General features: G+C 33.3%; 1 protein-coding gene across 2 annotated transcripts in view; it reads left to right on the forward strand.

Moving 5' to 3' along the window:
• Positions 1-4,730: 4,730 nt before the first annotated feature.
• The window catches only part of LOC110031453 (ATPase GET3), a 20,350-nt gene continuing 1,950 nt past the window's right edge, over positions 4,731-23,130 (forward strand). Inside the window, exons 1-9 of one of the 2 annotated variants that reach the window (XM_020734654.1) lie at positions 4,731-4,938; positions 5,258-5,320; positions 5,489-5,599; positions 6,753-6,827; positions 6,929-6,997; positions 7,074-7,139; positions 19,156-19,230; positions 19,301-19,399; positions 19,902-20,036. In XM_020734654.1, the coding sequence (XP_020590313.1) occupies positions 4,774-4,938; positions 5,258-5,320; positions 5,489-5,599; positions 6,753-6,827; positions 6,929-6,997; positions 7,074-7,139; positions 19,156-19,230; positions 19,301-19,399; positions 19,902-20,036 (858 nt within the window). In that variant the 5' untranslated portion in view covers positions 4,731-4,773. The remainder of the gene's footprint in view (positions 4,939-5,257; positions 5,321-5,488; positions 5,600-6,752; positions 6,828-6,928; positions 6,998-7,073; positions 7,140-19,155; positions 19,231-19,300; positions 19,400-19,901; positions 20,037-23,130) is intronic. The other variant, XM_020734655.1, reaches the window with a different exon arrangement.

Genomic DNA, 23,130 nt, shown 5'->3' on the forward strand with positions numbered 1-23,130 from the left:
ATATATATATTGTTGTTACACAATGCAGGATAATTGATACGTTTTTTCTCTCCTTTCATTGTTATAATTTCTTAGGCTTGGCTAACAGTATTAGATCAAATACCCTTAAAGATGAGGGTGAGTGTAGAAAGGCCAAAGACCAATTAAGAATGAAGCTAGGATCCTTCTTGGGGATAAGTTTTTGCAAAAAAAAAAAAAATTAAGTTATTACTAAGAATGCTTCTTTCAAACACTTTCAAAGTATGATAGACTGTGTTGCTCGAATGACCCAAAGAGTCTTAGAGGAATTCCCTAAACAACCTTTGTGCATTCTCCTTAGAAGCAGGGTTCAACATTCTCTCTCATAGGGTTAGTGTAGCTCCAATGGCGGATAAGATTAGAGAGTGACGTCTTAGATTGTTTGGTTACATTAAACGCCGACCATTTGATGATTCTATTAGAAAAGAAGATGTTTTAGATTTGACTTATGTTAACTTGGACATATTGTAACAAAAATGATCTTAATCTATTAGAATTAAATAAAAATATGACACTCAATAGGACGCAAATGGAGAAAAATGATTCATGTAGCCGACCCCACATAATGGGATAAAGACTTGTTGTTGTTGTTGTTGTTGTTGTTGTTTTTGTTTTTGTGGTATTGATAATAACTTAGAATGCATGCTCCTCATCTACTTGCTTCATAATAAAAATGAAGTAGTAGATTTCTCTAAGATTTTGAAGACATAAATAGAGAAATAATGTGGAAAGCAAATAAAGATTGTGAGATTAGAGAGTGGTCAATAGCATTTTGAGATATACATTAAAAAAGAATAAGTAGATGATCCATTTGGAAAATTTATTCAAAATATATACATATATAGATATATATTATCTGAAATAGTTTACCTAGCTCGCCTAATCAGAATAATGTGGTTGAAATAAGGAATATAACATTAATGGACAGAGTGAGGTGCATGATTAATAGCTCTAAATTATCTTATTTATTATAGACTAAAGCTCTTAAAATGAGAGTCTACATATTAAATAAGGTTCCAACTTAGACTATTTTATAACATCTTTTTAATTATAAACAAATTAGAAATCAAATTTGCGACATGTATGTGTACGAGGATGTCCATGTGAAGTGAGAATTTGTAATTCATAAAAAAGAAGCTGAATCTGATGACTATTAGTGGGTATTTCATTAGATATGTTGAATAGTTCAATACTTAGATTGTTGAAATAAAAAATACAAATTTTCTTGACAATGAACATTTTTTTGAGAGTGATTTATCAATAGAGCTTAGTTTCTGCAAAAAGAATAATAGGTGCTCAACCTCCCATTTTAAGTGACATGTTGATTGTTGTGCATAACACTCCTAAGGATTAAATGGTTGTTAGAGAAATAAAACTTGAGACTCCACAAGCTGATGATAATTAGCTTGTAGTTCCAATTGTTCATAAGATATTCGATGAAGTTGAACAGCCAACTCCTCAAGAGGAGGCTGTTACAATATTAAAAAGATCTATTAGAGAAAGAAGATCATCATTTCCAAGTGATTACATTATATATCTTCAAGCGTCAAACTATATATAATATTGGACCAGAAAATGAATCTGAAATATTTTTGCAAGCCATGAATTACAAGGACCTTTAATTATGATTGGATGTCATAGAAAATTATATAAAGTCTATGGCACATAACAAAGTCTAGGATCTTATTGAGTTGCCTAATAGTGCAAAATTCATAGGTTCCAAATGGTTCAATAATATAAAGAGAGACTCATTAGGCAACATATAAAATTATAAAGCAAAACTTGTTGCTAAAAGATTCATTTATCGAGAAGGAATTACTTACAAGGAGTCATTTGCTCATGTATCTAAAAAGAATCCTTTCAAAACTATCGTGATACTTGTTGCATATTTTGATTTAAAGTTGCAGCAAATGAATGTGAAAACTGAATTTCTTAATATAGATCCGAGAAGGAATTGCTTACAAGGAGTCATTTTCTCATGTATCTAAGAAGAATCCTTTCAAAACTATTGTGATACTTGTTGCATATTTTGATTTAAAGTTGCAACAAATGAATGTGAAAACTGAATTTCTTAATATAGATCTTGAGGAGGAGGATTATAGGATATAATTAGAAGGATTCTCTTGCAGAGATAACAAATATTAAATGGAAAAAACTTAATAATTTTTTTTATGGATTAAAACAAGTCTCTCATCAATAGTTTCTAAAATTTCATGATGTATTCTCTTCATTTGGATTCCTAAAGAATGTCATAAATCAATGTATATATGAACAGAATGTTAGTGAGAGAAAATTTTATTTCTTAACCCTCGATGTGGATGATAATTTACTTACAACTAATGAATACATTTTATCAATCGAGTAAGAATATCTTTTCTCTAAAAATTTGATATGAAAGATATGGGTGATGTCTCTTATGTCATTGACATTAAAATACAGAGTGATAAATTTCAAGGCCTTTTAACCCAACCTAAGAAGACCTATATCAATAAATTCTTGAAGAGATTCAAAATGAAAGATTATTCACAAGCTTTGGTGATAGATTTCGTTTAACTCATTGCTTGAAAGTAATTTTAAAAGTGGAAATGAAATATATTCCATAAACTTCAACAAGTGGTAGTTCAATGTTTTTCATCTTTATGTTTGCTATCATGAAGGAGTGCAAAACAAGTCTTAGTTCCCACTTGGCATAGTGTATGATTAAAAAGTTTTATTTTTGTTCTTAGATTTATAAATTGTCTTAGTCATTGAAGATAGATTATGACATTTAAGTTGCAATATTTTTGCCTTAGTATAATAGAAGTGGTAGTTAAAGCAGAAAGATTGGCACTAAGTACTTAGGGTCTGTTTGGGGCAGCGGCGCAGTGACGGTGCGAAACCAGTGCGCTTTTGTCTGTTTCAGTAAAGTTCGTTTTGACAGCTTTTATAAAAAGCCGCCACTAAAGTCTGCATTTTTCCACCGGCCCTAACAAGGTGCGGTGGCAGCTTTGTAGCTACAGTCCGATTTTTTCAAAAAAAAAAAAAATTGTAATAATCACCGCAGTTTTTTGAACATTTGATTATTCTTCAGAAGCTTCAAAATTATTTTTCGATAAAGTGCAGCTGCTCTAAACACACCCTAAGACATTATGTATTTCACTTCTTAAAAGATAAAATTGTGATATTTTTTATGTGTTATGAAATATTTGAATGATATAAATGTAAAAATTAAAATATATGTGTTAGATCTATAAATAGATGAGAACTTGGTGGTATATATGTGAAGGCCCAAATGGTTCGATACGCCATGTAAAAATCCTATTAAAACAGGGGCATTCATGAATTTACTTTTTATATTTTTATCACTAAAATTTTTTATTTTATCAATTTAAAAAATATAATCATTTTAAGTTAAAAACAAAGTAAAATACTGTTTTTCACGTATAGAAAAAGTGATATATATCTATATAGATTGAGCTATAAATGTTAGATATGTAAATACATAAAAATTAAGTGGTATATATGTAAATCTTCTATTAAAATCTTAGGGAAGTATTTATCAAAATAGATGAGAGATATCAACCATTCCATAAACACCTTAGTTAGGGGTGCTAGAAATTAATCCGACAGGTTCACTATAAAATGATTCTGACTAAACAATTTAGATTCGAGTTGATCTAAATAATTTTTTAGCTTAATTATTAGGAATTTTAACTCATTTAATTTTTATAATCATGTTGGAGTTAACCCGCAAACCCCCAATTAGCTTAATAATCTGAAACGGGCTTGAAATTAACTTAAAATTAACTCAAAATTGAACGGACTTTGACCCAAATAGCTATATATCTTATGTTAAACAGGTTATACGGGTTAAATTGAATTAGTAAATAAAAAATGGGTTGAACTCGGGTTAAACTACCTGCCCTCTTAAACTCTAGATTGCAGTTTCTGGGAAAAAAAGTTGCGTACGTAAGATGTATGCAGCGCTGCGTACATAATGTATGTTATATGAGCGTTATATCGGCATTATACTTGCGTTATATTCCTTATAACCCCCATGTAAATTTTATATAACATACCTGTAACTTAGCTGAACTTATAAATAAATTTTATGCTTATATTTTACGTATCTAGATTACATAAAAATTATATGAAAATTACCAGAAATATGACGTGAGTATAATATTAATATAACCCTCACAGTCCTACTCAAATTTTTTCACTGTGTCGGATTAAGATCACAACCAACGCACGAACCGATCGTTGTAGCGGTACGGTCAGTCGCCGCCCTTCGCTGAAACTGGCGATGCTGATGTCTCCAACGCCGCGCCTCGCGTGCCGCCTCTCACTCGCGGCGGCACACCGCGGTTTCTATTGTCGGCCCGCGTCCCAGACCCCCCATCTCCCACAGTCATGCGGTCAAGTCGATGATCTTTCTTTCATTGTTTTAAGTTATTAGGGTTTTTATGGGGGCGGGATTTGATGGCGGCGAGGAGACAAGTGCTCCACTACTTGATCATGCTTATATTCATGTGGTCAAGGGAGCGATGAAGCAATTTGTTCGGCAAGTATCAATCTAGGAAGATTTTCTGCAACCGAGGAACTAATCAAATAATGTGTGAAATTGATCTCATTTGCTATTAATTTCAAATATAACATGCTTTTGAGTCAGTTTTGCTTTAAGCTTTGATTTCACCGTGCCCCACGCTCACTTTTAGGATCTTTGCAGTGAGGTCAGTAGCTACCCCTGCGGGATCAGTGGCAGATTTTGATGAGATGCTTGCGAGTGCTAAGAGAAAGTATTACATGCTTGGAGGAAAAGGTGGCGTTGGGAAGACTAGTTGTGCAGCTTCGCTAGCTGTTAAGTTTGCGAATAATGGCCATCCTACGCTTGTAGTCTCAACTGACCCTGCACATTCTTTGAGTGATTCATTTGCACAGGTTCATTGTTAATTTTTGCTAAAGATATCTCATTAGCTTAAAATGGCCGGATATTTTACTCAATTAGTGAAGTGCCAAATAGTTTCTTATGCCATTTTAGCTCAGAGTTTATAGAAATGCTAAATTTGTCCCAAGACTGTTCTAATGTGGACCAAAATAGTCCACATTGGGGACTATCTAAACCTATATTAAAAGAGATTTTGATGACAAAATTGACACTTTTATCAACTTTGGAACTAAAATGGCTCCCCTGCAAAGAGTCGGGGATCATTTTACCGTTGACAAAAGCTACATTTTATTTGATACGTATTTTTTCTAGGACTTGACTGGTGGAACGTTGGTACCTGTTAGTGGAGTTGATTCACCATTGTTTGCACTTGAGGTAAGGTACTTTGCTGCCCACACCTCTTATTAAATGTGCAAGTTACCTTACAGAAACTGTCAGTCTGTTTATAGGGCCAACTATGTGCTAGTTCAAATAGTGATGATTTGGTGTTTATTTTCATTTCCTTTGTGGCGTTGTTCAATAAAAATGTCCTTTTTTTTGCAGATAAATCCTGATAAAGCTAGGGAGGAATTCCGTAGTGCTAGTCAAAAAACTGGAGGTACAGGAGTCAAAGACTTTATGGATAGTATGGGTCTTGGTATACTTGCAGAACAGGTAAAACCCGGAAACCATCTTCATGTTCATAGTTTTCTATAAAATATTGTCATATTTCTATGTATTAATCTGTAAAATGTGTCATATTTCTGGGGTGCTTTTACATAAAATGGTGGATGTTCCTTTAAACAGTTTTCTTGATGAGCATTATCCATAGACCCATCAATTTTCTGTGGCTAGACCTGCTACAAATCCATTAAATGGTGTAAAGTCTTAGCCTTATAACTCTCGAGTTCATCTCCTCAACTAACAGTACGAATTTTGCATGGTTTAGCATTAATTGATGGTTAAAGTGTACATGTTTCAGAGAGTGTATCGAAGGCTCCAATTATGACAATTTTGAGGTCATTGATGTTCTTTATTTAATCTTCTGCTGAATTTGCGTTATATATGATGGAACTTTGATTTTTAATAAGAGTATTTTGTTAAGGCATGTGAGAGTACTGTGTTTAGTCATCCATCGGAAAAGTAAAAAAATATATTTGAGCAAAAACATCAATTGTTTGGTCCTCACTGATGGATTTAAGTTTTTAGGTTGAAAATGGGTTTAAGCATCGGTGCTATCAATATCAACGTGGGTTGCTTTTTGTTCCACACTCTCTAATAGGTGATATCAAAGTTCATGAACAGCTTGGATTAAGCTGTTCATGCAGTTTGTGTCTGCCATGGGCCTTTAATGCGTTTTTGGCATCCAATGTCATTGAGCAAGATTCTTCCATAGTAGCTATATGTGGTTGAATGAGCTCTTGGTGCAGGATATTTGATGATTTTGAATATATTTCATTTTATGGGCAGAGTACTGATCGATGTGCAGAGCTCACTTGAGAGTGATTGTTGAGATGTGTGAGAGTATTGGGTAAAGTTTCACATTGGATTGATGAAAAATATTAGTTGATTAGGCCCCTTCCTTAGGCCATAGTCTAAAGTTTTTTTTGCTCCACAGTTCTTAACATCCTTGATAAATGATCTTGCAGTAAGACTTTATACTGATTTGATACAATTTGTAAGAGTAATCTAAGAAACTGAGACTTTATACTGATTTGATACAATTTGTAAGAGTAATCTAAGAAATTGACTTTCTTAATACAATTTGTTTAACTGACTCTTTTCTAAAGTACTTATTCATTTTACTTTTTCATCCTTTTATCAAAAGCTTGGAGAGCTAAAGCTAGGAGAGCTACTTGACACACCTCCCCCGGGATTAGATGAAGCTATTGCAATTTCAAAGGTGTGAAATTTTGAAACAAATTAGTGGTTATTTTTAATTGCTCTCAATGGTTATATTCCTTTGTGGTTTCTATAGTTTCCTAATGGAAATCTCTCTTCTAGGTCATGCAATTTCTTGAATCACAAGAATATGGCATGTTTAGCCGCATAGTTTTTGATACCGCTCCCACGGTAAGCATGGTGTTCAATTTTCATTGCACAATTTAAATAAATTATTTTTTAAGAAATTTTTTATTTTAATTTCTAGGGCCATACTCTTCGACTTTTGTCTTTGCCAGATTTTTTAGATGCATCCATTGGCAAGATTTTGAAGGTATATTTTCTCTAAATATTTGTTTCAAAAGTTGATGTCTATGATGAGTCAGATTTTATCTTGTTTATCAACATTAATCATTATTTGACTGCATTGATTTTTCTATTATGTAAGGTATCATGTAATAAATAATGTGATTTGCTATGGACATCTTTTTGGAGTAGCAAAACATATAAGCACCTCTTAAATGCCCTTTATTATCTCAATCTTGTTTTTTTTTTATGGCTCACCCTATTAAGGAAATTTTCTTGTGAAATTTAAATTAGAAATAACAATTCTCTAGCTGCTTGATAATAGCATTTGTTTGGGTTCGACTTTTGTCATTAAAATTATGAATACGAGAGTTGTTATTTGTGGTCGAGCAGGATCTATTTCAGTTGGATTGTATCAGGGATTGACCTTAAGCCCATATCTATTTGCTTTAGCTATGAATGTTCTTATTGGACATTTACAGGAGGATGAACCATTGTGTATGTTTTTCGCTGATGATGTCCTTCTTGTCAATAAAACAAGAGAAAGAATTCAAGAAAAAAATTGAATTATGGAGATCAACTTTAGAGTCTAAAGGCTTTAGTTTGAATAGATCTAAACTTGAATTCATTGAATTTAATTTTATTACCAGTAAATCTAGTGGCGAAGTTGCAACAATGAGTGATCAGATCATTAAATGAGTGAATGTTTTAGATATCTCGGGTCTATTGTTCAAAGTAATGGTGATATAAATGGGGACGTTATGTGTGATAAAAAAGTATTGCTTAGACTTAAAGGAAAATTTTATAAGAGTGTGGTGAGAACTGTAATACTTTATCGAGTAGAATGCTGGCTTATAAGAAAGAAACATAAAACTAAGTGTTGTTGAGATGAAAATGCTTATGTGGATGAGTAGTTTTATGCTTAGAGTGCAAAACAAATATATCCGTGAAGACGTTGGTGTGGCTCTTGTGGCAGACAAGATTAGATAGAGTTGTAGATTGTGTGGTCACATTAAACGCCAACCATCTAATGATCTAGTTAGTAAAGTAGATGTTTTAGATTCAATTTTTGTAAAAAAAAAGGTAGAGGTTGACCTAAGAAGACTTGGGCATGTTGTATAAAAAATTATTTTAATTTATTAGAATTAAATGAAAATATGACACACAATACGCCACATTGGAGAAAAATGATTCATGCAACTGACCCCACTTAGTGGGATAAAATTTTGTTGTTGTTGTTGTTGACTTGCCTTTCCTCTTATTTCCTTTCTTTAGAAATTACAAACATGAATTCTCCTTTTTTTTCTATTTTTTTACTCTTTCACAATCATGTTTTTTAATTGAGAGGGAGAGGGAGATTGCCATTTATTTCTCTTAAAGTAAAAAAGTGTATTCCCGTATTTGTAGATTATATTTACAAAAAAGATATCCAAAGACAAATGCTATGATTATCTCTCATGTTGATTTTTTTTTTTAAAATATGGTTCTCATCCAACTAACAACAATAACTTTTGAAACAAACAAACTTGATAATGATCTCTTTATCAATAGTTTTACTAGAAAACAGGTAAATAATCTTTTAATGTCCCTTAGGTGGCCTCCTTGGTCTGCCTCCCATAGAATATCCAAAAAAATAACCTTGTGTGGTTGCTTCCCTTGGTTCTTTGATGATGTGGCAAATACTTTGCTTTTGGGTTCAGTAGTGTGGCCACTACCATAATTTTATTCTTTGTGCAAGGTAAGGCCTAATGCATCTCGCGACCTTATTGAGTTTTTTATTTAGTAAGGGCTTGTTTGAGATCATTTTTGTTTTTTGTTTTTTGTTTTTATTTATTATTTATTAAGGGCTTATTGAATTCTTTTTGTTTTTATTTATTAAGGCTTTATTGACTTAGAAGACATAATACAAATGATACTTCTTGAAGAAAGAATTTTTGTTGGAGGTGGTTTAAATGGACATATCAGTAGCATATCAGTAGAGTGGTAGAAGCTTTTAGAAATATTCATGGTGGCTACAGTTTTGGAGCGACTAATGAAGAAGGTAGAACAATTTTAAATTTTGCTTTAGCGTATAATTTTGTTATTACTAATACTTTATTCAAGAAAAGAGATGAACATCTTATTACTTATAAGAATGAATCTTATAAAAATTTAAATGATTATTTTCTTATGAGAAGAAGAGATCTTCGAGATTGTATGGTTATTTCAAGTGAGGATTTAAGTGCTCAATATCGATTATTAGTAGTAGAATTAGATAGGGAAACCTAAAAGTCATAAATAAAATTATTTTTTTGAGTAAAATTCAAGATTTCAAAATTTGGGATGTTCATGAAGAAGCAAATGCTATGTGAGCTAAAGTAACAAACACTATTAAAAAAGTAGCAAAAGATGTACTTAGAAAATCAAAATAAAATGTTTCTATAAATAAAAATAATTGGTGGTGAAATAATAATGTGCAAGAAAAAATAAAATATAAGAAGTTATGTTATAAAAATTGATTTGAATGTAAAAGTTTAGAGAACTGAGAAAAATATCAAACGGTTAGCAGGAAGTCTAAAAGAACAATATGTGACGCTAAAAATTTTGTTTTTAATGATCTTTATAATATATTAGATACTAAGGAGAGTGAAAAATATATGTATAAACTAGCCAAATAAAGAGAAAAGAAAAATAAAGATTTAACTCAAGTAAAGTGTACTAAAGATGAAAATCAAAAAGTTCTTTTCTTAGAGAAAGATATTCAACATAGGCGGTGAGTTATTTTGATAAAATTTTTAATGAAACTTTTGAAATACGATCGACCTTAATGATCTTAATGTCGTTAATAATAATAAAACATTTCATTTTTACCTTTGCATTAGTGAAAAAGAAGTTGAGAAGGCTTTAAAGAAAACAAAGGGTGGAAAGTCTGTAGTACCTGATGATATCCCAATTGAAGTGTGAAAATATTTAGGACTAAACTCTTTAATATTATTTCAAAAACTAAAAAGATGTCTGAGGAATGGAGGAAGAGTATTTTGGTCCCCATTTTTAAGAATAAAGGGTATGCACAAGAGCGTGCAAATTATAGAGGAATTAAGTTGATGTGTCGTACTTTAAAATTAAGGGAGGGTATTTGAACATAGGTTAAGATGTATTACAATGATTTTTCTTAATCAATTTGGATTTATGTCAGACAGGTCTACTATGAAAGCTATACATGTATTGAGAGATTTGATGAAGAAGTTCAGAGCTAATAAGGAGGATTTATATTTGATTTTTATTGATTTAGAAAAAGCTTACGATAATGTTCCAAAAGATATCCTTTGGAGAGTTCTTGAGAAGAAAGGTGTTGATATGACTTATATTCAAGTCATATAAAGTTATGTATAGAACTGTTACTTATGTTCGAATAGAAGGAGGATTGACCAAATATTTTCTTATTTCAATTGGATTGCATCAAGGATCAACTTTAAGCCCATATCTTTTTGCCTTAGTTATATTGTCGGCATTATTTTCGGTTGTAGGAGTTGCCCGTTGGAAGTTGTCGGTTGCCAGAATCAAAATTCCGTCGCCCGCTTCGGAAAGTCGTTTAATTTACATATTTATATAGTTTAGAAAAAATATGAAATCAAACTGATCTCATATCTTCCATAGTTTAAATGAAAGAACACTATACCTCAAATCCTGTATTTATCCTGAAAGATAAACACAAGACTTGAGGGTGAGACTCGATCAAATAAACTAAGAATCATATGACATTTGTTTGGTCTGCGAAACCATTTTATTTGCCGACAAATTCTCTTATTTAATACGAAGAATTAAATAAGATTTATATTAAGCTGGGTTCGGAAAAATTTCCTATAAGGGCAAACCCCTATAGTTAATTGTATCTTAGATAACCGAAGTCACCTAAAAAAACTCTCGAAAAAAATCATGAAAAATTATCTTCAAAGAAGTTAAAATGATAGGACTTTTCAACGAAATTGGATAAAGATGTGTGAAAGAGGAATGACTTAAATTTGGAGCATTTTTTTGTTGTAGAGTCCAAAGGAGGAAGAACTAGGGGGTGTCATCGATCCAGAGGAGAACCTCGGTGACTTCCCAAGCTATCCTATGGCTTGGTTTCAATTTAGGGGAAGTTTAGGGAGAAATTTTTTTAATGTTTTATCCTGTTAATTTTATTAATTTAGGGCTTACATTTGTGTGAAACGATCACACAAATAACCTGGAAGATGGGAGGGTTTAGATCGTGACGAACGACAATTTCGGAATCCTAAAACAAGTTAGTGCTTAGATTGTACGGCAGAGCCATACACATACCTAAAGATAAGTTAAGGATTTATGTTGCACTAGGCAAACAAACTCGAAACCCTATGACTTGTTGTTTACTTCTAATGACTGGTTTAGCTGATGTAGACATGTTATGTTGTTGAAGATGGTCGGCTGCCCATAATGCTAGCTCCAAGCTCTTCTTCGTATCACCTTCGAGTTCGATGTTAGTTTTAAGTGTACATTCAATTGTTGAGGCAACGATGTCAACGATCTGCTTCCAGGTACCTCCTATGAAACAAACTACTGGCCTCCTATTCTAAGGTATAGTGTGTAAGGGAAACAATAGCAGGTACAAATATAATGACAGAAATAAAAAAAAAGTTAGCATGCATTGTATCAACAAAAGAACTGTCACCAGGAAAACTCAAGAAAGAGCGGCAAATGACCCATGACGAAAGAAAACTCGAGAAAATTGGCAAATGACTTACGAAGGAAATCTCGAAGCAAAAACAATAAAACAACAAATGACGACTTAAAGAAAGTTAACGAAAACACGGGAAAATCCCGGAAAAAAGACCACGAGTGCTTTACCAAAAGTTCTATTAAAATCACACGAAAAATCCGGAGAAAGAAAATCGCAAGTACTCGGTCGGGGCTAGACTCGGATACTATATATTTTTACTCGAGGGACGTCGAAGGCTACTATCGGTCACCCGGATGTATAAAGCCCGCCACTCAACTAGAAGGTTGTCCTACTAAACCTAACTTAGGAGGGTATTCCTTAGTCCGATATTGGTAATCGACAAGTGGACAACCAAGCTACAATATATTTAAAATTTATATTTTAGCACGCACATGGATTTCAGACATACGAAAGAAAGTTGTATCAATTTTGCAGTGAAAATATTTTTTTTATTGTTTTTGTTCTTATCAAATATGTTTCTTATCAGTTTTGAATAATATAGTTAGTTGTCCACGAGTCGATCACGCCGTCGGGCGTAGGACCGCCAACAACCTAAGAAGGTACGGGTCCCCCGCTAGTCTAGTGTCGGTGAATGATATCATCATTCTACGGTTCATCGGGTCTCTGGGTTGGGTCCTGATGTTTTAAGATGAAATATCATTCCGCTCTACCACCGGCGTGTCTTTGTCATCATCGCCCTAAGCCCCAAAACAAAATCAACCTACTTGCAACTTTGCTTGATGGTTTCATATATAGTGAAAGACTATATATACACACTTATGTATCAGACATAAACACCAAAAACCTAAACCGAGAATCAAGGAAAAAAAGAATAAAAATAGGGGTGAGAGAGAGAAGGAACTGATCCACCCAAAAGATCAGAAAGACGAATGGTGAATCAACCCTCAAAACTTATAACGAAAAGATCTGAAACGGAGAGCCTAAGGTCCTTGAATCAATCCAAGAAGGATATCATTTTCTCAAATTTTATAAATATATCAACCCAAGAAGGGTGTCCCTTCCAAATCTTGTTTCAAACAAGTCAAAACGGGCCCACATCAATATGATAATTGTACAAACAACTCCTCCATTGCCTGCATGTTCACATACCCAAGCCTGAACTCGAATGTGGCATTTATGTTATCCAAATTTTAATGTCAAGCCTCCAAGTCCTTCCCAAACGACAATCTTATGAATTTTTCAAATCTTTCATGAATCTGACTCATATCAACCTTATTCTTCCTCAAAATGAAGTTGTAAGAGTCTTTCATATTTCACAAATCAAACAAAGGAAATAATCTAGGGGACGACAACCTTCTAAACTTCCAAAAATCATGCCGGGCAACAGAGAGGGACAGCCACCAACCTAACTTATCTCATAGAGAAATCACAAGGTGAGACTCACGGCCAAGGCAACAAGAAGAAGACCACAAGGGCAGCTACTACAACGTAAGGCCCACGGCCAGGTAGCAAGAAGGAGACCACAAGGGCAGCTACTACAACGTAATGCTCACGGCCAATGTAGCACAAAAAAAAGACCACAAGGGCAGCTCACATCTCAAACTCACGGGTAGGGGCAACAACTATAAGGAGCCAAAATCAAATCCCAAACCAAAAATTTAAATTATTTGGTTTGGAATAGATCTCCACATATATTCGAATAGGGGCAGCCAAGGGGGGCTAAAGCCGAGCCCAACGAAAGGGCAAAAACATAGCCGCATTTTAACCAAAACGAGTTTAACAGAGGGGGCCAAATATAGAACAATATTCCAAGTAAAACCCAACCCAGAAAAAGAACTGAACCAAGCCAAATTCCAGGTGAAACCGACCCTGATCTCAGGCCAAACCAAGCCCTTCCTCAAGCAAAACTGAAGCCATTATAAGGTCCCAAAACCGAGCCCATCATCAAGCCAAAACCGAGCCTAGAAAGGCTAAAACCGCAGCCACCAAAAGGCCAAAACCGGGCCACAACAAGGTCCAAAACTGAGCCACAACAAGGTCCAAAATCGTGCCACAACAAGGCTAAAACCGCAACCACCACAAGACCAAAATCGAGCCACAACAAGGCTAAAACCGCAGCCACAACAGGGTCCAAAACAGAGCTATAGAACTCAGATCCTGTAAAGCCTTAAGCCTCAAAAATTTCTTGCACCAAGCACATGCTTCGAATAAGAACATGTAATAGGAAAATAAATAAGTATAAATGAATTCCATTATTTAATTGAACAATAATATCACTAATAAAGAGCTTCAACACTTCATTTCTAGCATTTGTTCCAAATAAGCAAATATCATCGAAGAGCACAACTAAAGCTTCCAAACTTCCATTTATCATGCATTTCAGATTTTACAAATAAGCCATTCAAAGACTTCAGATTTTGCAAATAAACAACCCATGAATTTCAGATTTTGCAAAAAAAACGCCCCACAACTTCAGATTTTCACAAATAAGCCACCCAAAGTTTCAGATTTTCACATATAGGCCACCCAAAATAAAATTTCTAAAAGCCTCAATTTTAAACCATCAGAGCGAAGAAAAACCAAAACTCCGAAGTTTCACATTTTCACAAATCCGTTTCCGAATTTTTAATTCCAAATTTTCAATAAACAAAAGCGTTGAAGTTTCTGATTTCTATAAACTCTATAGCTTCCAAATGAAATATAGCATGTAACGAAAGTTTCTTTGAACCAAATCGTCAAGCCATAAAGCTCTAAATAGTGAATAGCATGCAAGTATAAAACCGAATCAGCAAGCTACAAGGCATTTCACCAATGTATATCATGCAACTTAAGCAAAGAAAGGCAACCACGGGGAGCCGAATCGAACCCCCAAAACATGCATATATATATTTTCTAGCATCAACAGAGGAGATAAATAAATGTAACCTCCTATATGCAGTTTGAACATGAGAATAACAGGGGGCAGAGAAATAAAGCTAAGCTTCAAAGCAAAAGTTTTAGCATCGCTCAACCATAAATATCATCACTTACACATGCTCCAAAATAAAGAAAAGCCACAGTAGGAAACGCTACAAGGCCCTCTAGGATACAAGACCCTCCTAGGTGATTCCAGATGTTCACAAATCAACCACCCAAGTTCCAGATTTTTTTTTAAAACACGAGGATTTGCATAAGGTGCATAAAGGAAGGATTCAAAGGTCTCACCACTAACTTTGATGCAAATATGGTGAACTAGATTTCTTTGCATCATTTCAACAAACACCTAGCATGCAACTATAAACCCATCAACTTAAGATTAAAAGACTTCATTCATTTTTTTTTATTCTCAATCATCCAAATAAAAGGCATCAGGAAGAACTGCAACATGAGGGAAAATATCACGTCAAATGGCTAATGAAGAGAAAAAAAAAGGAAGAGGTTATCTCTTGACATAGAGCACATAAGAAGAGCAAGATAAACTCTAGAAGCAATCCGACAACACCTCCCTCTTCTCCAGTAATTTCGGCTAACCGAAAACCTCCCCAAATGGGGCTTCTTATAGGCAAGGGGGAAAGGAGACGGGGAGAGATCTCCCCCTCGCATGCGGCTCGAAGAGCCGAGCGGAGCAGGACGCTCCCCATGCGGGCGGCTCGAGAAGTAGCAGAGGGGCAGGAGATCACACTAAGGGATAAGGGATGGGCGCCTACCGTGTCTCGAAGGAGATGAGGGAGAGAGAGGGGTTCGGTCGGGTGTGCGAACAGGATCGCGAAGGAGATGAGGGAGAGAGAGGGGTTTGTTCGGGTGTGCGAACAGGAGAGGGGGAGAAGCCGTGAGCGAACCTAGGGATTTTATGGAGAGAGGAAGAAAAGGAAAAACAAGGTTATATATTACAATAATAATAATAGAAATATTATTATTATTATTATTATTATTATTATTATTATAAGTTATATTTTGTGCATCTTCTCCCGAACATGTCATCGTTGTGTAATGAACATCTCTCTTAGGCAAAATCAACGTTCCAGACGCGTCGGCGCAGTCCGTTTCGTCATCTGGGGTCGTCTGGGCAATCTCGTCGCCGATCGGGTCAAAAATGCATCAAATTTGATTCCCGTCAAGATTTTGGTTCGGGCTCAAATGATCAGGATGATGTAGATGGTTGTCATGAGACGTTTAGAAAAGATTTGGAGTGATTTTGAGTTGGTTGGGAGGGTCGATTTAGTGGATTTTTACTTAGCCAATCTCGGGGTGTTGGGTTAAACTTGGTTTGGGTTAGGCTACAGTTGTGTTAGGTCCAAACTGATGATTCAAAATGGTCTAAGGGAATGTCATGAAGGGTTCTCAACATCAATTGGATGTCAATTTTGGGGTTAGGCCATTCAATTTGGTGGAATTTGGGGATAGCCAATTTGGGGCAAATTTTGGGATTTTGAATGTGGGTTGACATTGAGTGAAATTGAGGCTTGACCATGGCCAATTGAAGGTTCAATTTGATGTGTAGGATTATTATGAAGAGTTTAAGATTCAAATTAGGGCAAATTGAGGTCAATTAAAGAGTCCAAATTGGTTTCAGAGACAAAAGACTGAGTTAGGTAATTGGTGAAATTGAGGTGCCAACCATCCTGATTTGAGCCACGGACCAATAGAATCTCAATTTGGGTCCTCTATGTACTGTTGCTAGCTAAACCCCGACTTAGGGCTAGAGGTTCTAGGAGACCATCTACCTGAGTATCCCAAAGGATCAAGGAATGAAAATCAACAAGTTTTGGGTTCAGGGTTGTGAGTGAACGGGAGTGAAAATGAGTGGCACTAAGTGCAAGTGAGCGAACAGTAAGTGCAAATGAGTGAAACAGCTCCAGACCAACACCCAGGATCAGTCCTAAAGTCAAGCAGTCCTATAAGAACTCATCCTGAGTTCCTCTATATTGACCCCACCTACTAAGTGCTAGAGGTTATGACCAGTATGTGGAACTTCAAATTAAGCAAAGAGGAGTTTAGAATTTCTAAAGGTGAGGGTTTCTTTTCTAGTTCTCTAGGAATAGTCAACAGGAAAGTTCTATGGCTAGACCCCAGGCTACTAAAGAGGAAAAAACTAAACCTCATCCAAAATTGAGGTCAACAATGGTCTTACTGGACATTTACAGGAGGATGTACCTTGATGTATGCTTTTTGTTGATGATATCTTTCTCGTGGATAAGATGAGAGAAAAAGCCCAAGGAAAACTTGAATTATGGAGGTCTACATTGGAGTCTAAAGTCCTTCATTTGAGTAGAACTAAAAATGAATACATGGAATGTAATTTTAGTAGTAGTAGCTCTAATGACAAAAGTGTAATTTTGGGTGATCAATTTATTAAAAAGTGTGAGCGATTTAGAAATATCGGGTCTCTTGTTTAAAGCCATGGTGATATAGATAGGGATGTTAATGGTAGAATTCTAGTTGGTTTGTTGAAGTGGAGGAATGCTCGGGGTCTTTTGTGTGATAGAAATGTTCTGCTTAGACTGAAAGTAAAATTTATAAGATGGTAGTGAGACCTGCAATTCTCTATGACACTGAATGCTGGCCTTTAACAGAGAAGCATTATACTAAGTTAAGTGTTGCCAAGGAGAGAATGATTAGGTGGATGAGTGGCTTTACACTTAGAGACAAAATGAGAAATGAATATATTCGTGATAGGGTTGGCGTAGCTCCAGTGACGAACAAAATTAGAGTCGTCTTAGATGGTTTGGTCACATTAAACGTCGACCATTTGATGATCCGATTAGGAGAGTAGATGTTTTAGATTCAACTTATGTTAAGAAAGACAAGTATACCAAGGAATACTTTGGGCTTATTGTATAAAAAATGATCTTAATTTTTATAAATAAATGAAAATATGACACTAAATAGGACACAATAGAGAAAAATGATTCAAAAAGGATTCTTGTAGGCGACTCCACGTAATGGAATGAAGGCTTTGTTGTTATTGTTTTTATTTTTTATTTTATTTTAAAATTATGATTTTTACATGCATCTTTTGCATGTTTTTATTTTTTGTTTTAAAAAATAAATTAATTTATTCTTAAAAACACTCAAAATATCTAAAAGTTATTTTGAGTTTTTTTTAACAATAACTAAAATATTATAATATATCCAAAAATTTTTATGTCAATTAAAAACATAAACAAAACAATAAAATAAAATAAAAATATAAAACCGGTCCAATTATTAAACTGGAAGAATACAAGTTTCAAGATTCGATGATTCAAGTGGGGTTGAACCTGGTGATGTAATAAATATTAAAATGATTTAAATATAATTTAAATAATAGAATAATGATAAATTAATATCGATTTTATCAATTCAACAAATAATATTTTAATTTAGGACAATACTTTTGAATGTTTTGAACAAGATTCTAAATAAAAATTTTAAGACATGATATTTTCTATTTTCTTAATTTAAATATATTATTTTTGGCCATCCCATCAAAATTAAAATGCTAAAATTTGATAATATTTGAACCAACTTGTTCTTTAAAAACCAGACCAGTTCAACTCTAGTTCTGATGTTCAATCTTGATTCTATGCAGAAATACTTCTATACTTGGATTGAACTGCTTCACGTTTGAAGCGTCAGTTCGGCCTAATTTTTAAATCATGGTTTAATGTGTATTTTGCTTTCAATTTAGTCGTTGGCGTGGCTCGTTTGAAGCTCTGTAATTCTAACTTGTCCGAAGTAACCAAACGTAATGCTTCTTGTGGTCGGTCCTGATGATCTCAACGGTTTTTGTGAGCAGTATGAATGCTATTTTTGGATACTTAGCGGCTCTTTATGATCACTTGATTTATTTTAATTTATTTTTATTTTTATTTTATTTTTTATGTTTTGAGTTAAAATAAAACATGTTTGATATAATATAACATGTTTAGTTGTTTTAAAAAATACTTGAAACAATTTTTTTTTATGTTTTGAGTGCTTTTAAAAACAAAATAATTTATTTTTAAAAGCAAAAAATACACTAAAGAAACATGTTTTAAAAATAAAAGCAAAATAATAATAATAATAATAATAAAATTGATCACAAAGAAGCCCTTATATTCTCCAAAATACTCCATATTATGTTATATGTGGCGCAAGTGATACTGGACTGCCATGAATATCAAATGCACATTCTTTGTTAGCACAAACTTGGTCATTCATTATTTTTGAGTGCATGGAGAATCCAATGATAATTTTATTTGTATTTTTTTAGTCATATTTGAACAACAAAGTTTTGACTTGGTATTTCATTTTATGAATATCCACCATTTTTTTTTGTTTTGCAGAATCAGAATTTACTGAACATAGACCAATTTATCTTGTTGCATATTTTTTAATGGCTCATCAAAATTCTTGCCTGCTTCAGCTAAAAAAGAAGATAACTGCGGCTACATCAGCCATTAAATCCGTCTTTGGACAGGAAGAACCACGCCAAGATGCTGTAAGTGACTCATTTAAAAATTAAAATATAATTTCCAAAAAGTTATCAAGTTTTATTTTCTGTTGTATAGTCTGATAAACTGGAGCAATTAAGGGAGAGAATGATCAAAGTACGAGAGCTTTTTCGTGATACAGATTCCACTGAATTTGTTATTGTGACTATTCCAACGGTATACTACTATCTTTTACATTCCACCCCACTTTTTTTTCTTCCTTTTTATGAAAAACCAAATAAAAAAAAAAGATTCCAATTTAACCCTTAGGAGTTTGGGTCAATTTTCTATAGTTGAGGAACTAAATTGGGATCAATTTTTTTTTCCTAATTTTTACATGAGTGACTATTTTTGGATCATTTTTGTATAGTCAATAAATTAAATTGGAGAAATATGGCACTCCTGACATAATTTGCCACAAACGAATAATGTAAGATTATTTTGGAATTTAAGCAGCAACAACAACAACAAAGCCATTATTCCACTATGTGGGGTCGGCTACATGAATCCTTTTTCTTCATTATTTTGGAATTTAAACAATGGAGTTATTTTTTTTTTCAGTAATACTTCTATCCTAAGAATGATTAATTTGATTTGAGCACGAAGAATTCTTTTGAATTGTTATAATTGAAAATCTCTATTTTTGCTTCATATAATTTTTACTCCCATATTCCTTTAGGTTATGGCAATTAGTGAGTCATCTAGACTTTCTGCATCCTTAAAGAAAGAGAGTGTACCAGTGAAGAGACTTATTGTTAATCAGGTTCTACCACCATCTGCATCAGATTGTAAGTTTTGTGCAATGAAAAGGAAGGTAAGGTTCTCAAAGATAAAGGAGCGCTTTAATCTTTTTGACACCCGTTTAATTTGAAATTTAAATATTCATTCATGATTTCATCACATACTTAGAGTTTTTGGTAAAAACCTATAATTTGGCCTTTATATATCTGCTGACATGAAATCATAGTAGTGACGATGAAAAATAATCATCGTTAGCTTTATCCCTACCATTTGAGGTTGGATTTATGAAACTTCATTGTGTTGTTCATGCCATTTGTTTCGTGTGTGAATTTTGTCTTACCCAAATTTTTATACAATTTCCATCTTTGTCATCTTCAATATATATATATATATACATATAGGATGTGAAAAGTTGAGGGTTGCGTTAGGTAGTCGACAGAGAGCGTAGAACTTGTCGAAAAACATTATAACATGAATCCTTTTGATCATTGTGTAAGTGCTAGGGCATCCTCTGGAAGCGACACATTGTATGACATGAATACAGTGAAAAGTGTCGCTATACCAGCGTCCGGGTTTACGGATGGATGCGGGTAAAGAAGTTAATCTATAAAACTAATGAAACTAATATTCGGATATGATCTTGGAATATAGGTACTCTCAATGGTTTAATAGAATTAGTTGATATTAGATTCATAAAAAGAATAATATCTTATTATTCAAGAAACTAAATGGGTTGGATAAAAGTTTAAGGAGATTGATAATTTAGGTTTTAAACTTTTGTATTCTGGTAAGGGTAACACTAGAAATGGTGTAAGTGTTATTATAGATAAGAGTTTGAAAGATAATGTTGTAAAAATTAATAGAGTTGGAGATAGAATTATAGCCTCTAAGATTATTATTGATACTAAGATTTTTAATATTATAAGTGATTATGCTCCTCAAGTAGGTTCAGATATAGGGTCTAAAGATAAATTCTTGAATGACTTAGAAGACTTAATACAAATGATACCTCTTGAAGAAAAAATTTTTATTGGAGGAGATTTAAATGGACATGTCGGTAGAGTGGTTGAAGATTTCAGAAATATTCATGGTGGCTACGGCTTTGGAGTGACTAATAAAGAAGATAGCGTCATTTTAGATTTTGCTTTAGCGTATGAGTTTATTATTACTAATACTTTATTAAAGAAAAAAGATGAACATCTTATTACTTATAAGAATGAATTTAATAAAACACAAATTGATTATTTTCTTATGAGAAGAAAAGATCGTCGAGATTGTAAATATTGTAAGGGCATTTCAAGTGAAGATTTAAGTACCCAACATCGATTATTAGTTATAGATTTTAATATGAAGAGGTGTAAAATAAAAAAATACTAAGTCTCATCATCGTAGAATTAGATGTGAGAACCTAAAAGACACAAATAATTATTTTTATGAGTAGAATTCAAGATTTCAATATTTGGGATGTTCATGATGAATCAAATGATATGCGAGATAAAATAACAAACACTATTAAACAAGTAGCAAAAAATGGACTTGAAGAATCAAAATTAAAAATTTCTTTAAATAAAAATAGTTTATGAATAAAAATAGTTGATGGTGGAATAGTAATTTGCAACAAAAGATAAAATATAAGAAGTTATGGTATAAAAATTGGTTTAGATATAAAAGTTTAGATAATTGAGAAAAATATCAAACGACCTGTAGAGAGTCTAAAATAACAATATGTGACACTAAGAATTCTATTTTTAGGGATTCTTATAATATATTAGATACTAAGGACGGTGAAAAATATATGTATACACTAGCCAAACAAAAAGATAAGAAAAGTAAAGATTTAACTCAAGTAAAGTGTATTAAAGATGAAAATTAAAAAGTGTTTTTCTTAGAAAAAGATATTCAACATAGGTGGGTGAGCTATTTTGATAAACCTTTTAATGAAATTTCTGAAAATACGATCAACCTTAATGATGTTAATAATATTATAATAGTAATAATAATAATTTATTATTTTTATGTTACATTAGTAAAAAAGAAGTTGAGGATGTTTTAAAGAAAACCAATCTTGGAAAGTCTGTGGACCTGATTATATACTCATTAAAGTGAAACTTAGGAGATTTCAAAATTTCTTGGTTTACTACTCTTTATATTATTTTAAAAACTTAAAAGATGTCTCAGGAGTGAAGGAAGAGTAGTTTGGTCCCCATCTAAGAATAAAGGGGATGCACTATGCTAATTATAGAGGAATTAAGTTGATATGTCATGCTTTAAAATTATGGAAGAGGGTAATTGAACATAAGTTACGACGTATTGCAAAGATCTCTCATAATCAATTTGGATTTATGTCGGGCAAGTCTACCATGAAGCTATACATTTATTGAGAGGTTTGATGGAGAAGTTCAGAGATAATAAGGAGGATCTAGATTTGATTTTTATTGATTCAGAAAAAGCTTACGATAAGGTTCCAAGAGATATCCTTTGAAGAGTTTTTGAGAAGAAATGTGTTGATATGACTTATATTCAAATCATTAAAGATATGTATGCTAGAGCTATTACTTGTGCTCGAACTGAAGGAGGATTGACTATTTTTCTATTTCTGTTGGATTACATCAGGGATCAGCTTTTAGCCAATATCTTTTTGCTTTAGTTATGGGTGGTCTTACTGGACATTTACAGGAGGATATACCTTGGTGTATGCTTTTTCCTGATGATATCCTTCTCGTGGATAAGACTAGAGAAAAAACCTAAGAAAAACTTGAATTATGGAGGTCTACATTGGAGTCTAAATTTGAGTAAAACTAAAATTGAATACATAGAATGTAATTTTAGTAGTACTAGTTTTAATGACAGAAGTGAAACTTTGGGTGATCAAATTATTAAAAGGTGTGAACGATTTAGATATCTAGGGTATGTTGTTCAAAGTGACGGTAATATAGATGGGGATGTTAATAGTAGAATTCAAGTTGGTTGGTTGAAATGGAGGAATGCTTCGGGCTTTTTGTGTGATAGAAAAGTACCGCTAAGACTGAAAGGAAAATTTTATAAGATGGTGGTGAGACCTGCAATGCTCTATGGCGCTGAATGTTGGCCTTTAAAAGAGAAGCATAATAATAAGTTAAGTGTTGCCGAGATGAGAATGATTAGGTGGATGAGTGGCTTTACACTTA

Source organism: Phalaenopsis equestris, unplaced genomic scaffold (assembly GCF_001263595.1).
Source record: "Phalaenopsis equestris unplaced genomic scaffold, ASM126359v1 Scaffold000820, whole genome shotgun sequence".
In the NCBI taxonomy this organism is placed as follows: domain Eukaryota; kingdom Viridiplantae; phylum Streptophyta; class Magnoliopsida; order Asparagales; family Orchidaceae; genus Phalaenopsis; species Phalaenopsis equestris.